Here is a 13,827-nt window from a genome sequence, read left to right on the forward strand (position 1 = left end):
TTGGGGTGAAATAAAAATAAATTGAGGAGCACCTGGCTGGCTTACCATGTGGCTCTTTATCTTAGGGTCAAGTTTGAGCCCCACGTTGGGTGTAGAGATTTCTTAAATAAAAAAACTTAAAATAAATGTGGGGCACCTGGGTGGTTCAGTCGGTTAAATGCTGACTCTTGATCTCAACTCAGGTCATGATCTCGCAGTTCGTAGTTTCAAGACCTGCATCAGGCTTTGTGCTGATGATGCAGAGCCTGTTTGGGATTCTGTCTCTCCTTTTCTCACCTGCTTGTGCCCCTCACCTGCTTGTGTTCTCTCTCTCTTTCTCAAAATAAATAAATAAAATTAAAAAAAAAACCTTTAAGAAAATAAAACTTCCAAAAAGAAAAAATAAATAAATGTAATGTAACAGTGAAAATAACCAGCTACAACCACACACAACAATCTGATTCTTACGGACACAATGTTGAGCAGAATATATGCTAACCAGGTGATGGCTAGATTTGTGTGTGCTTGTGATTTATTGAGCTGTAGACTATGATTTGTGCACACTTCTGTACGTATGTTATATTTTAATACTTTTTTTTACAGTCTCCCATATGATTCTATTTGTTAAGTTCCCCCCAAAAGACAAAACCAAACTGTCCTTTAATAGTCATGCAAAGGCAGTAAAAATATAAAAAGTCATTCCAGCAATTACCTTCAGGATACAGGAAGGGGTTTAAGATCAGGAGTGGGTGAGATTGGGGGCTGCCACCAGGGGACCTTGATTTACTGAACTAGCAGGAAGTTCTATTTCTTGACCTGGATAGTGTTTGTATAAGAATTTGCTTTAGAACTCTGCTAAACTGAACATGTAAGTTTTATGCACTTGGACAAAAAATAAAGTAGATTCAACCCAATCTAAATGTCTACTAATAGGGGACTATTTAAATTAACTATAATACAGTCATGTAATGTATTCTGTACCATTGAAAATGAGGCAACTGTGGTCCTATGTGCTTACAAGGACCTGATGTCCAGATTGTGTCCCCAAATGACAAGAGACATGCTAGCAATGAACCTGGTATGATTCTCTCTCTCTGTCTCTCTCTCTGTCTCTGTCTCTGTCTCTCTCTGTCTCTGTCTCTCTCTCTCTCTCTCTCTCTCTCTCTCTCTCTATATATATATATAGAAGAACAGACAAGAAATGAGTCAATATTCCCTTAAGGAGGAGACCGGGAACCAAATTTTGTATTACGTCCATTGGTTATCATTCAAATAGCAATGCAAATTAATTTTGGAAAATATTTGTTTATTGCACAGTTCTTTCCAGATTCTATGTCCAGGTTCATCTTTCACTATAAAATACTTTAGCAAAGAAGAGGAACTGGCAACCAGATACAGGGGGCCAGCCATGGCCATGTTAATTACATAAGGACTTTTCTAAGAAAGCATTTCTCAAGCACGTATCATGAACTTGGCACTGGTTAGGCCCTATAAAAGCAAAGGTAAGTAAGACAAAATCTAAGACTTCACGGAAGGGGAAGGCAGCGGGGAAAGAAGATCAAGAGGCCATTTGGCCCCATGGGAAGTTTTCTTTCTGTGGCTGTTTAATCTTGCTGCTCATGGTCTTAGATGCAATTAGTTCATACTCCTTGTCTTGACAAGTCTTAGAAATCAACCAGAAAACACATATTTCATGAACAAATCCCACAATACTAGACAAAGCATTAAATACCTCAGTGGTAGAATCTTCATCTTTCTACACCTCCGAAGCTCTTTTACCCTTAATCTCTGTTGCTTCATCCTCAGTTTTCAAGAAGGCATATGTGAGTTCCTAGGTAGGTGGGCTTTTCACATCTCTGCTGTTTGATAGGATTCAAGGACAATGAAAATGTAACAGTTAAGGCAGCAGAGGTGCCGAGAACCCCACGTAGTGTGGGGGGAGAAAAAAAAGCAGAGGCCATTTCCTTCCACAGACGGGACGAGTTCCTCACTAAGCATGGGAGGACTGGAATGGAGGAGCACCCAAATTCCTTGTGTGAGGAAGGAAGTTGTGCCTTCTGCTTGTTGTCATAATTTCGATTTATGTGTGGTTATGTTTTTGAAAACTCTTTCCCAAATAAATTCTTTCAGCAATTTAATAAAACAGTTATTTTGAATGGTTGTAAAAAATCTGGGTCACCTTTTTCTTTTCTTCCAGTTTTATTGAGATACAATTAACATATAACATTGTATAGGTTTAAGATGTACAACATAATGACCCGATATATGTATTACCGCCAAATTTTCACCACAAGAAGCTTACTTAATATCCATTGCTTCACATAGTTACAAATATTGTTTCCCTTGTGATAAGAACATTTAAGATCCACTCTCTTAGCAGCTTTCCAATATACAATGATACGGTACTATTAACCAGAGTCATCATGTTGTACATTACATCCCCAGAACTTAGTTTATCTGAAAACTGGAAGTTTGTATCCTTTGATCTCCTTCACTGAATTTTACCCCCCACCTCTCATCCCCCACCTCTGGCAACCACCAATCTGATCTGTTTCTAGGAGTCTGCATTTATTTTTTTATATTCCACATGTAAGTGAGATCATACAGTATTTGTCTTTTTCTGTCTGACTGATTTCACTTAGCATAATGCCCTCAAGGTCCATCCATGTCATCCCAAATGGTAGGATTTCCTCGCTTTTGTGTGGCTGAATAATAGTCCATTGAATATGTGTGTGTGTGTGTGTGTGTGTGTGTATACACACCATATTTTCTTTATCCATTCATCTGTTGATGGACACTTAGGTTGTTTCTGTACTTTGGTTATTGTGAATAATGTTGCAGTGAACATGGGAGTGCAGGTGCCTCTTTGAGACAAGGATTTCAGTTCCTGTGGATACACACCTACAAGTAAAATAGTTGGATCGCATGGTTGTTCTACTTTTAGTTTTCTGAGGAACCTCTGTAACTGTTTTCCACAGCGTCTGCACTAAATTACATTCCTACTAGTAGTGTCCAAGGATTTCTATTTGGATCATCTTAAAGGACAGAGGTTTAGAAGCATCTCATTGTTGTAGTGATCCAAACCCATGCCCCTCATTTCTTCATTAAAATCCCACTCGCTGCTCTTGCCTGTCAATGAATATTGATGGTGGGGGTGTGGGGTATAGGTGAGGAGAAAGGGGTCTTCCTGACGTGAGTGGCATGTGGTGGAAGGGTAGCAGCTGTTAAAATCCACATGCACCTTCTCTTCGTAAAGATCACCCCCTGGATTTGGCCAGAGTGGGTGACAGCTACTTTCGGCTGCAGGTGGTTCCACGGGAATCTGCTGGGAAAAGGGTTCTGAAGAGTTCTGAGAAGGGGAGAAATCATAAGGCCAGCTGGTCAAAGCAAAAGGATAATTGGGACAATGATTGTCATTAAGAGAATTTCTCCCCAAAGCAGTGTTTTTATTCCATGTTTGCCGATCATCGTAGTCAGAGAAGACTCCAGAAACAGGATGAAGCAGGTCCCCACTATTATAAATCCAACTACTGGACAATTTGCATTTCTCATAGAGTTTAGTGGGGCCCAAGGTAGAAGCGGGGTCTACCAGATCAGTGGTTCCCCCCAAACAATAACTCTTGGAGAAGAATAAGGAATCATTCAGTGACTTCTGCTGGGGAGTGTTAGCTATTAAACGTCCACCGTAACTACCAGGCAATTGGATGCCTTCCTGGATAGACCAAGTTAAAGGTAAACTTCCCCAACTTTGTGTTTCACCTGGAAGAGACTAGAAAGGAAAGTGAAAAGCTCACATTAATAAGTTAAGCAAATTGACACAACTACCACAGGCACCCAGAGTTACTCCACACAAATCAGTGCTCTGTCCGATTTTCCTCATTCCTCACATACTTGAAGCACAAATGCACAGGGGAGTCTTACCACAACTACTTAAAGCCTGAAAGAAGCTTCTTCCATTTCCACTCTAAAGCCTACTAACCAGTAAGAGTTGAATTACTCTTACTCCTTTTACTCTGAGGAGAGTGAGTGTGTTTAAAATGTTTCATCCTCAGGGCGCCTGAGTGGCTCAGTTGGTTAAGTGTCCAACTTCAGCTCAGGTCATGATCTCACAGTTTGTGAGCTCGAACCCCATGTCGGTCTCTGTGCTGACGGCTGAGAGCCTGGAGCCTGCTTCGGATTCTGTGTCTCCCTCTCTCTCTGCCCCTCCCCGCTCACACTCTCTTCTCTTGCTCTCAAAAATAAACATTGAAAAAAAAATCATAAAAAAAATAAAATGTTTCATCCTCAAGCACAAATCTGATATTCTAACTGCCTTTGTGAGGAACTTGCAAGAGACTATTTAAGAAGAATCAAATCATGGCTTCAAAGATTTATATTATACTCAGTATAACTCTCAGGGGATCTCTCTCTCTCTCTCTCTCTCTCTCTCTCTCTCTCACACACACACACACACACACACACACATATCACTTCCCTCCTTGACTTCCCTGTATTTTAGTGCTGTTTCCAGTCTGAGAGACTAGGGTTATTTATTTTTTTCCTTCAAGATTTTTCTCTGAACTCATGGGAATTTTGTTGAATCATAAATAGGACCTGTAGAATATATAAGTAGTAAATTTATTTTTATAAATGAAGGAAGTGTACTACCTTCCAGTAAGTCACAGGAAAAGAATCTGGTTGAGAATTAAGTTATCCTTTTGTTTATGTAACAAGAGGGTAGAGGTGGAGAGACCATGACCAGCCAGAGTGACTGGGAGGAAATGTCCTTCAACCTGTCCCATGGCTTGGAGAAGGGACGAGGGACCAGCCATTTGGTTTCAAGGACTCACATTTCCCTACAGACTCAAATGACAATTTTTTCCTATGTGAGACACATTTACAACCTCTAGGGATGGACTGACTCCATCTCTGTTCTCATGAAAAGAAATGTAGAGCCCTGAGCAGTAGTAAAATACAGGAATTAGCACCACTGTGAGGCAGACATACCCACAAACCTATGGTATGATGCCCACAGACCCACAGACTTCACTTCACAGTTTGGCTTTCCCACCCCAACCCTCCAGATGGCCATTATTTTCAGAAGAGTGGGTTTTTCATCTTGAGACAATGTGCTGAGGAAATATTCTATTTAGAGGAAGAATGGAAATTTGGGGTAAAAATTCTAAACACAAGGCTAATTATTTTGTGGCGATCATTTTAGGTTCCTTTCTGATAGAACCGAAAGATAAAGTGCCAAATATAGGTTAAGTACTAATCCAAATCTTTTTTTTCAATTGTAGTGGGGATGATGATTCTAAAAATATATGGGATTTAATGAACATTTGAGAACATACCACAAAGATGGTAGAAATTAAGAGGAAACCCCCAGATTCCATTTGTTTGGTGGATGCTGGCTTGTAGATGAGCTGGATAGTATGATTTTAACTTCATTGGTAGGTGGGAAGGGACCAGGGACATCTATTGCCCTCACCACATGGATGGTGAGTTGTATGTTTTGAACAAATAGGGGGACAGGTTACCTTTGTTTCTGGGCTCCCCTTCAGCTTTAAGGAGACAGAGGAGGATGCCGTCTGTGCCCTCTTCATTGCTCTTCTTGCCTCAGCTTCCAACTTGGTTTCTGGTTTGGGATGATCGTGTTCTCCCTTTGACTTATAGGAGACAGGGAGGTAAAATAAATAACAAGATTGTACTTCACGGTATATAAAGGCTTACCCTGTGCCCTGCCACCTGACGGGGCATTGTTGCCATTGATGACTGTCATGAGACTGATGAGACCTCTTAAACCCACCATGTGCTTTCCTGCCTGCCTTTGGTCATGGTGCCCCTTCCTCCCATGGTGCCTCTTGCACATCTGGCCAAGTCATATCCACAATGATCACAAGGGCCACTTTCTAAGTGCTTCCTATGGTACGTAGAGGATGCGGTCACAAACACATGATCTCATTTTACCTTCAAGCACATTAGTATTACCACCATTATTACTGTCCCTCGCTCACAGAGTAGGAAACTGAAGCATGGAGAAACTATACCAGCCAGGCAACCCCCTTAGCAAGTGGGGAGCCAGCTCTAGGACCTGCAGGAATTCTGTGAGCTGGCTGTTAAAAATGGCTGGTGGCTTCAAGTGGGCCATGGTGGAAATAGTTGTAGCACAGATGCTGGCACACCCTAGCAAATCAGGACATTCTCTTTCTGCAGGGACACTGATCCTGACACCCAGGCAGTCTGCCATCAGAGGCCACACTCTATCCTGTTTACACCACCGCCCCCCGTAAAGTCCTTCTTAACATCCGCATTTTATGTAAAACTGTGGGCTTAGGGGAGCAAAGTAACATGTTTAGGTTTACAGAGTCGGTTAGAGGTCAGAGCTGGTATTCGACCTCGGGTCTGTTGAAGCCGACTGCATGCCCCTGCACTGCGCTAGCCCGAGTGGGATAGGAGTACTGACAGCTGCCTCTCCCAAGAAGCCCGAGGCAGAGTCAGCTGGCTCCCTGGTACATGGTGCATCTGCTGAGGTATGGGTACAGACATCTGCTTGCCCAGCGTGGCCCTCAGGCTTGGTACAGGCTCTCCACCCGTCCACTTCCTGTACGAAACTTCTCCCTGTGCTCTGTACACATTTCTTGAATGAAAGAGAAATGGCATCTCTTCACTCTAAATCCAGTCCAACCTGGAAAAATATAAAGCGTCCATCGTGCCTCCAGAAGTTGGTGACCGGGAAGCCCCCATGGCCTCGGCAAGGAATCAGCTTGAGAGGCCCATCACAGTTGGGACAGCGTTTCCCTGTAAGAGAGCAGAGGAGGGAGGCCATGTCAACTGACTCCTGACTCTGTGCGACTCTAGCAGTGCAGGCCTGATTCCAGGATGGCAGAGAATATAGGTGGGCACAGCTTTATGAGCTTTCATCCCGTCCTGGGCATTACCCCTGACCCTAGGAGGCCTGGCCATTGAAGTGTCCCAGCCCAGGTCTCACACAGGGGGAAAAGGAAGCAGTTTCTTCCACAGCAGGGTATTTCACAGATCAGGGGAGAGCTCTTTGAGCAGAAAATCCCTCCCTACTTATTTACTGATACTTGAAATTCTTGGTAGAGAAGAGGAAAGAATTCTTTCACTTCATAATTAGAATTAAGGGTCAAGGAGCAAAGTCACAGGAGAGAAAGAGCACAGCCACGAAATTTTCATTAAAGTGTAAATGACTGATAGCAGATCCTTTCCTGAGAGCAAGTTTTAAAGACAAATTACAAGGACAGAACGTGAGGTAACTTGGGGGCTGGAGTGGGCGAGACACAGGGAATGCTGAACGTATCTGCTTCAAAATCCCAGGAACACGATAAAGAAAAACCAAGCAAACGTGATTATGGCATGGATCTAAAGGACGTGGCATGGAGTCTCATCTCAAACTCAGCCCTGCCGCTCCCACTCCAGATCAAAGCATTCACTGAGTTCATCTTCGGCCCCATTCCCAAGATGGCAAGTGTGGCGAACAACTTTCACCTAAACTTTCTGTGGGTGCACGATGAACTCATGTCCGCCCCTGAAGTAACACGTCTGCTTTCTAACAGAGGCCTGGAGTCAGGTGCCTTGACCCAGGGGAGCAGTTTTACTGGTGGGTGCTCTGGGCACGGCAGATCCGTGGGGCAGATACTGGGGGTTGAGGAGGCTGGTCGGCTCTCCATAATGTGTTCTACATAAGGAACAACCTTGGTCTCCACACACTCCACACCCCTCGAGATGTGCTGGGATGTGCTGGGATGTGCTGGCCTCTGGGGAGGAGCCTCCTAGTGGATGTCAGCTTCCTCACTGTGCCAGGGGACCCTACTCACTCTGCTGCTTCTGCCGGGCTTTGTCGCAGATGGCAGGTCTCAGGTAGATCTTGCGCCCCTCCTCGGCGGAGCAGTCACGGCTGCACACCACCACGCCCAGGCAGGACTTCTTGAGGATGCGCGAGTTGTGGTTGTTGGTGTTGCGCATGGCCCAGCTGCTCAGGTGCCGCTGCGCATTCCTGTCCTCTGAGCTATAGATGTGCTTCTCATAGGAATCTGGCCACTCCTGGAACCAGTCGGTCTTTTTCACGTTCTGACAGAAACACAAACAATGTTGCTGTATTTTAAGCGAGAAAACACAACTGTTCATAGATGCGAAGATGGTTTGGCACCAAGAGCTGCCGAGACCTTTGGCAAAGACCAGCCAGGGTTTCATTCTGACGGCAGGAGCTGGGCACAGCGCGGCGGCAGGAACAGAAGATGCTGTGTCTACAGAAGACTTGCTCCCCGGACCAAAATGAGTTGTAATTTCGGAAGTTGGAAGTCTCCCGGCTTCCCCTGAATTCTACCCCACTGATGTTTCTCTAGAACTTGGTGATAAGACTTAACTGACCATTTCCCACTAAGAATTTTTGAGGGTGAGGGGTGTCTGGGTGGTTCAGTTGGTTAAGCATCTGACTCTGGCTCAGGTCATAATCTCATGGTTTGTGAGTTCGAGCCCTGTGTCGGGCTCTGTGCTGACAGCTCGGAGCCTGGAGCATAGAGCCTGCTTCAGATTCTGTGTCTCCTTATCTCTCTGTCCCTCTCCTGCTTGTGCTCTCTCTCAAAAATAAATAAATAAACATTAAAAACAAAGAATTTTTGAGGGTGAAGTAATATTTTTGTGCTCTTACACAATCACAGTGGAAAACATCGTGGCAGGGTAGTGAGATAATGTCTCATACCACACTGTAGATACCTTATTGGGAATGCTAAGGGTTTAGGCAAAGGCACCAGAGATAAGCATTGGGAAAACTGAGGAGGCCTGGTTAGGGAGGGTTCTGAGAGCTGCTGTCTCTCCTGGGGAGATTTTCTTCCTTTTTCTCTGCTAGCATATCTATGGGCCTCAAACAAGGCAGAGGAATAAGGAAGAGTTTACTTTGGCTGGAAACTTCTGTTTATTGCCCAGCCACTGGCAGTATTTCCGATACATGAACATCTAAGCTCTCCTCAAAAAGGTCAGAGAGACATTACATTCAATCCTTATAGCATATGTTGTTGGGCTTTTTCTGCTTCTGTTTCTTCATCTGCAGAAGGATAATGAGACCTGCCTACCTCAAGAGTGGTTCTGAGAAGATGATAATATATAAAAATACTAAGCATAGCACCAACCATGGATTACATTCTAAATAAATGTTAGTCACTGATGCTGAGCCTCACATTCCTTTGGCCCTTTGGTGCATAGATCCTGCATTTGACAGATCCCTCCTAGTTCTTAAGAATGACAATCAAAACATAAAAGACTCTTAAAAACTGAGAATAAACTGAGGGTTGATGGGGGGGTGGGAGGGAGAGGAGGGTAGGTGATGGGTATTGAGGAGGGCACCTGTTGGAATGAGCACTGGGTGTTGTATGAAAACCAATTTGACAATAAATTTAATATTAAAAAAAAAGAATGACAATCATTAAGTAGTCTCTATACTCAAGCTTAGATTGTGTCCATCCCCATAGCCCTCAGAGACCTGGCATGATATAAGACTTTTCATCAAGAAGATTCTAAAAGCTCAGAGAGAAGATTCTATAAGGTTCACAAGAAGACAGGGTGCTTCTCCTTTGATTCCCCAACAAGAAAGCACAAAATAGACTATGAGAAAAAAGCATTTTAGAAGGAAAAAAGCGAACATCAACATTAGAATGGAAGGGCAGCATGGGAAAGTTGGTGTTTACTGAGTTAGATCTCAAGTTTAGAACATGCCAAAGAACTTCGTAACACAAGACCCTGGGCAAGTGACTGTCTCTGAAGCCTCATTCTGCTCTTTTCTAAAATGGAGACAGTGAGGGGTGCCTGGGTGGCTCAGTTGGTTGAATGTCCAACTCTTGATCTCGGCTCAGATCACGATCTCACGGTTCGTGAGTTGAGCCCCACGTTGGGCTCTGTGCTATCAGTGCAGAACCTGCTTGGGGCTCTGTCCCTCTCTCTCCCTGCTCCTCCCCCACTTGGTCTCTTTCAAAATAAATAAATAAATAAACTCTTTGGACAGTGATAAAACATTCTTCAAAAAATACTGCGAAGAGCAGATGTGTTGTAAACTGTAAGTTTCCTAAAATGACAGTTGCCATTTGAATGGAATGTCGTGGGAATGGACAGGAAACTGAGGAAACATAAATGAGAGGTTTCATGTACATGAGGTGTAGTGCTAGTTAACAGTTAAGAGCTGGGGTCTGCAACCTAGGGTCCATGGGTCAAATCCAGCCCACTATCTGTTTTTGTAAATAAAGTTTTATTAGAACACGGCCATGTTCATCCATTTAAGTGTTGTCTGTAGATACTTTCACACTACCACGGTAGAGTCAAGTAGTCATAGCTGAGACTGTCTGGCCCATTACAGGATGGTTCCTAATTCCTGGTTAAGACCTGTGAGGCAGGGGTGCCTGGGTGGCTCAGTCGGTTAAGCATCCAACTTCAGCTCAGGTCATGATCTCACGGTTCGTGGGTTTGAGCCCTGCATTGGGCTCTGTGCTGACAGCTTGGAACCTGGAGCCTGCTTCGGATTCTGTGTCTCCCTCTCTTTCTGCCCCTCCCCTGCTCACGCTGTCTCTGTCTCTCAAAAATAAATACATGTAGAAAAAAAAAAAAAAAAAAAGACCTGTGAGGCAGCCAGCCTTGTGAAGTCTTAACAAAGTTCCTTGTCCTCTCCGTGCCTCCACGTCCTGCTCTGTAAAACAGAGGGAACAGGAGTACCCACCTCATAGGGATGTTATGAGATTGAATGAGTTACCATACACAAAGCATTTGAAACAGTGCCTGGAGCACAGCAGGTCCTGTATCAATTTTAGCTGTTACTTTACTAGATCTGAGGCCACAAGCAGTGTTGTTGTAAGAGCCACTGACTTTCAGGAGAGAGAAGACCCACAGAGATGTCACTTCATGCTTTCAACTTTGCCAAGCCAAATGCAAGATGGGCGTCCAAGCCCCTATAAAGCAAAAGCTTTAGTGGCACAACTTCTTCCACAGCCTTCTTTTTCAGAATGGCACAGGTGAGCCCTTCCTGTGCCACACTGTACCTGTCGTGGTGTGGGAACAGGAAGCTGTGCAAGGAGAAGGCAGTATGGTGTTCAGAGAGTCCCCTCTGCTCCACAACAGAGCTTCCAGAAAACACTCATGCCCAGGCTAAGGTGCAGAATGGATTGTGGGCTTTTTCCAGGTCTTTCCTCCCCTCCCCCAATTCTCTGGTAATTCTGAGCTAAGTAAGTTTCACCTCAGGCAGCCCCACTCCAGCTTGTTCTACCCCCCACCCCTTCTCTTCCTTCTAACCCAAGGCTCTAAACAATGTCCTCTTGTTTTCTGTGGTCACAGTAATACCATAGAACACACAGTATTTATCTTCTGAAGTAATAAAAATTCTGGTTAAAACATTAAAATGTGAGGGCACCTGGGTTGCTCAGAGTGTTTGACTCTTGCTTTCAGCTCAGGTCATGATCTAACAGTTTGTGGGATGGAGCCCCAAGTTGGGCTCTGCACTATCAGCTCGGAGCCTGCTTGGGATTCTCTCTCTCCCTCTCTGTCTCTCTCTCTCTGTCTCTCTGTCTCTCTGTCTCTCTGTCTCTCTCTCTCCCCAAGTTGGGGTCTGCACTGTCAGCTTGGAGCCTGCTTGGGATTCTCTCTCTCTCTCTCTCTCTCTCTCTCTCTCTCTCTCAGAAATGAACTTTTAAAAAAACATTCAGATGTGGATCTTTAACAATTTGGACTATAAAGATCTACTGGTCAAACACAAAGCACAACAGTCAGGATAGCAGAGAAAAGGGCAAAGCAAACTTGTAGAAAAATGGAGATTTTCATTTTAAACGTGAGTGGCCCCTGCAGGCTGGTCAGCACCATAAACTGCACAAACCAGGAGGGGAACTTATACGTACAAGTGTCTCAGATGTTTGGAGGAAGAAATGATCTCCACTGTATTTCCCCCCAGGTCAGTTTAATGTATCTCTCTTGGAAGCTTCCTCTTTGACTTACGGATTATTTAGAAATATATTGCTTAGTTTCCATGTATTTGCAGATTTTTCTATTTCCTTTTGCTATTAATTTCTAGTTTGATTCCTTTGTAGCTGGAGAACACTGTGTGTTTTCAATTATTTTGACATTGTTGAGGTTTTAGAGCTTACGGTATTTTCTACATTTGACTGTCTTTTTTTTTAAACACTTTTTTTAAAGTTTATTTATTTATTTTTAGAGAGAGAGAGAGAGAGAGAGAGAGTGAGCATGAGAGCAGGGGAGAAACAGAGAGAGATGGGGAGAAAGAATCTCAAGCTGGCCCTGCTCTTGTCAGCTCAGGGGCCCAACACAGGGCTTAAACTTGAGAACTGGAAGATGATGACTTAAGCCAAAATCAGGAGTTGAACTCTCCACTGATTGAGCCACTCAGCGGCCCCATCTTTTCATTTTTTAAGGTTTTTTGTTTTGTTTTGTTTTTTTGTTTTTTTGTTTTTGTAATCTCTACTCTCAATGTGGTGCTCAAACCCATGACCTGGAAATCAAGAGTCACAGGCTCTTCTGACTGAGCCAGGCAGGTGCCTCTACATTTGACTATCTTTTAAGGTTTTTTTTCCCCCTGATAGCCTCTCCACTGACAGCCTACTTTTCCAGTTTCATCAGTAATGCAGTAATAATTCTGACAATGTATGGACTTGAGAAAATTACTAGGAGTAAATGTATTCGTGTCAAGCTACTCTCTATGCCCAGTCTTTTGAGTCGGATGCTTAGTGGACGTGGAAATTAAGACAAAACCCAGATTCCAATAATTCAAAGGAACTCAGGTGTCAAATCAATGATAGTGATCTCTGAAAGCCTTGTAAATTTAAGGCACCAGACAGGTAAAATTTAAAAAGAAAGAATAATCATTTCTTAATCTTGTTTAGCAAATCTCCATAAAATATTTTCTTCTTTTCAAGAGATCTGTTTATTTTAATTTCTAACTTTTCATAAGTAACTCTTTATTTTTCCTCTTGGTTAAGAAGTTTATAATTTAAAGGGAATACTCTTAAGGTTTCCAACATGTAAATCTAAGTAATTTATATTTTATAATCTCATGGGTAACATCACTGGGGGTTTAACTAACATTTCTATGACTTCTCTAATTTTTTTACTAAGAGATCTAATCCTCTCACTAAAAATCTTTGCAACTCCATGGAATTCTGGAGCACCCATCCTTCCTCTTTCTGCTTAGTTTAACTGCTTAAAGTTCTAATAGGGTCCCTTAAGAATTAAATATATACTATTATATAAAACTAATAAAATGAAAACCAAAATTCTGAAATAAGGCATCAAAACACCTACATTATCATGTTGTTACTTACATTAAAATAAATTTCACTTAGAATATAATCCACTCTCATATAAAGCAATTATCTGCAGATTTTCTTTAATGCTAAGAATAGCTTAATTCTTTTTTTAAAGTTTATTTTATTTTGAGAGAGCATGCACAAACTTGCATATGCAAGTGGGAAGGGGCAGAGAGGGAGGGAGAGAGAGAATCTTAAGCAGGCTCTATGCACAGCATGGAGCCCAAACTGGGGCTCGGTCTCACAACCATAAGATCATGACCTGAGGTGAAATCAAGAGTCAGATGCTCAACCGATTGAGCCACCCAGCCTCCTCATAGCTTAATTCTTTATAATTAATGTTTCCAAATAAAACAGGGATAGCAAACAGATATGCCTTTAAGCAAATCAGATAAGAGTGAAAAAATTAGATGTTACTTATGGAACACAGGGAAAAAAAAATTCGACCAGCATTTTGATTTATATACAATTTTTCAGGAACTTAGCTCTTCTGGCCAACTGGAAACCAAACTTCAAGTGTTATGAAAGGAAGAAATTCAACTCAACAAAATGT

General features: G+C 42.9%; 1 protein-coding gene across 3 annotated transcripts in view; it reads right to left on the minus strand.

Annotated features, from left to right (window-relative positions):
* Window positions 1-1,121: 1,121 nt before the first annotated feature.
* The window catches only part of GCM1 (glial cells missing transcription factor 1), a 50,524-nt gene continuing 37,818 nt past the window's right edge, over window positions 1,122-13,827 (minus strand). For all 3 annotated transcript variants that reach the window (XM_058734266.1, XM_058734265.1, XM_058734263.1), the window contains exons 3-6: window positions 7,800-8,052; window positions 6,647-6,759; window positions 5,499-5,627; window positions 1,122-3,748 (exon numbers count right to left, since the gene is read on the minus strand). In XM_058734266.1, the coding sequence (XP_058590249.1) occupies window positions 3,011-3,748; window positions 5,499-5,627; window positions 6,647-6,759; window positions 7,800-8,052 (1,233 nt within the window). In that variant the 3' untranslated portion in view covers window positions 1,122-3,010. The remainder of the gene's footprint in view (window positions 3,749-5,498; window positions 5,628-6,646; window positions 6,760-7,799; window positions 8,053-13,827) is intronic.

Source organism: Neofelis nebulosa, chromosome 6, assembly GCF_028018385.1.
Source record: "Neofelis nebulosa isolate mNeoNeb1 chromosome 6, mNeoNeb1.pri, whole genome shotgun sequence".
In the NCBI taxonomy this organism is placed as follows: domain Eukaryota; kingdom Metazoa; phylum Chordata; class Mammalia; order Carnivora; family Felidae; genus Neofelis; species Neofelis nebulosa.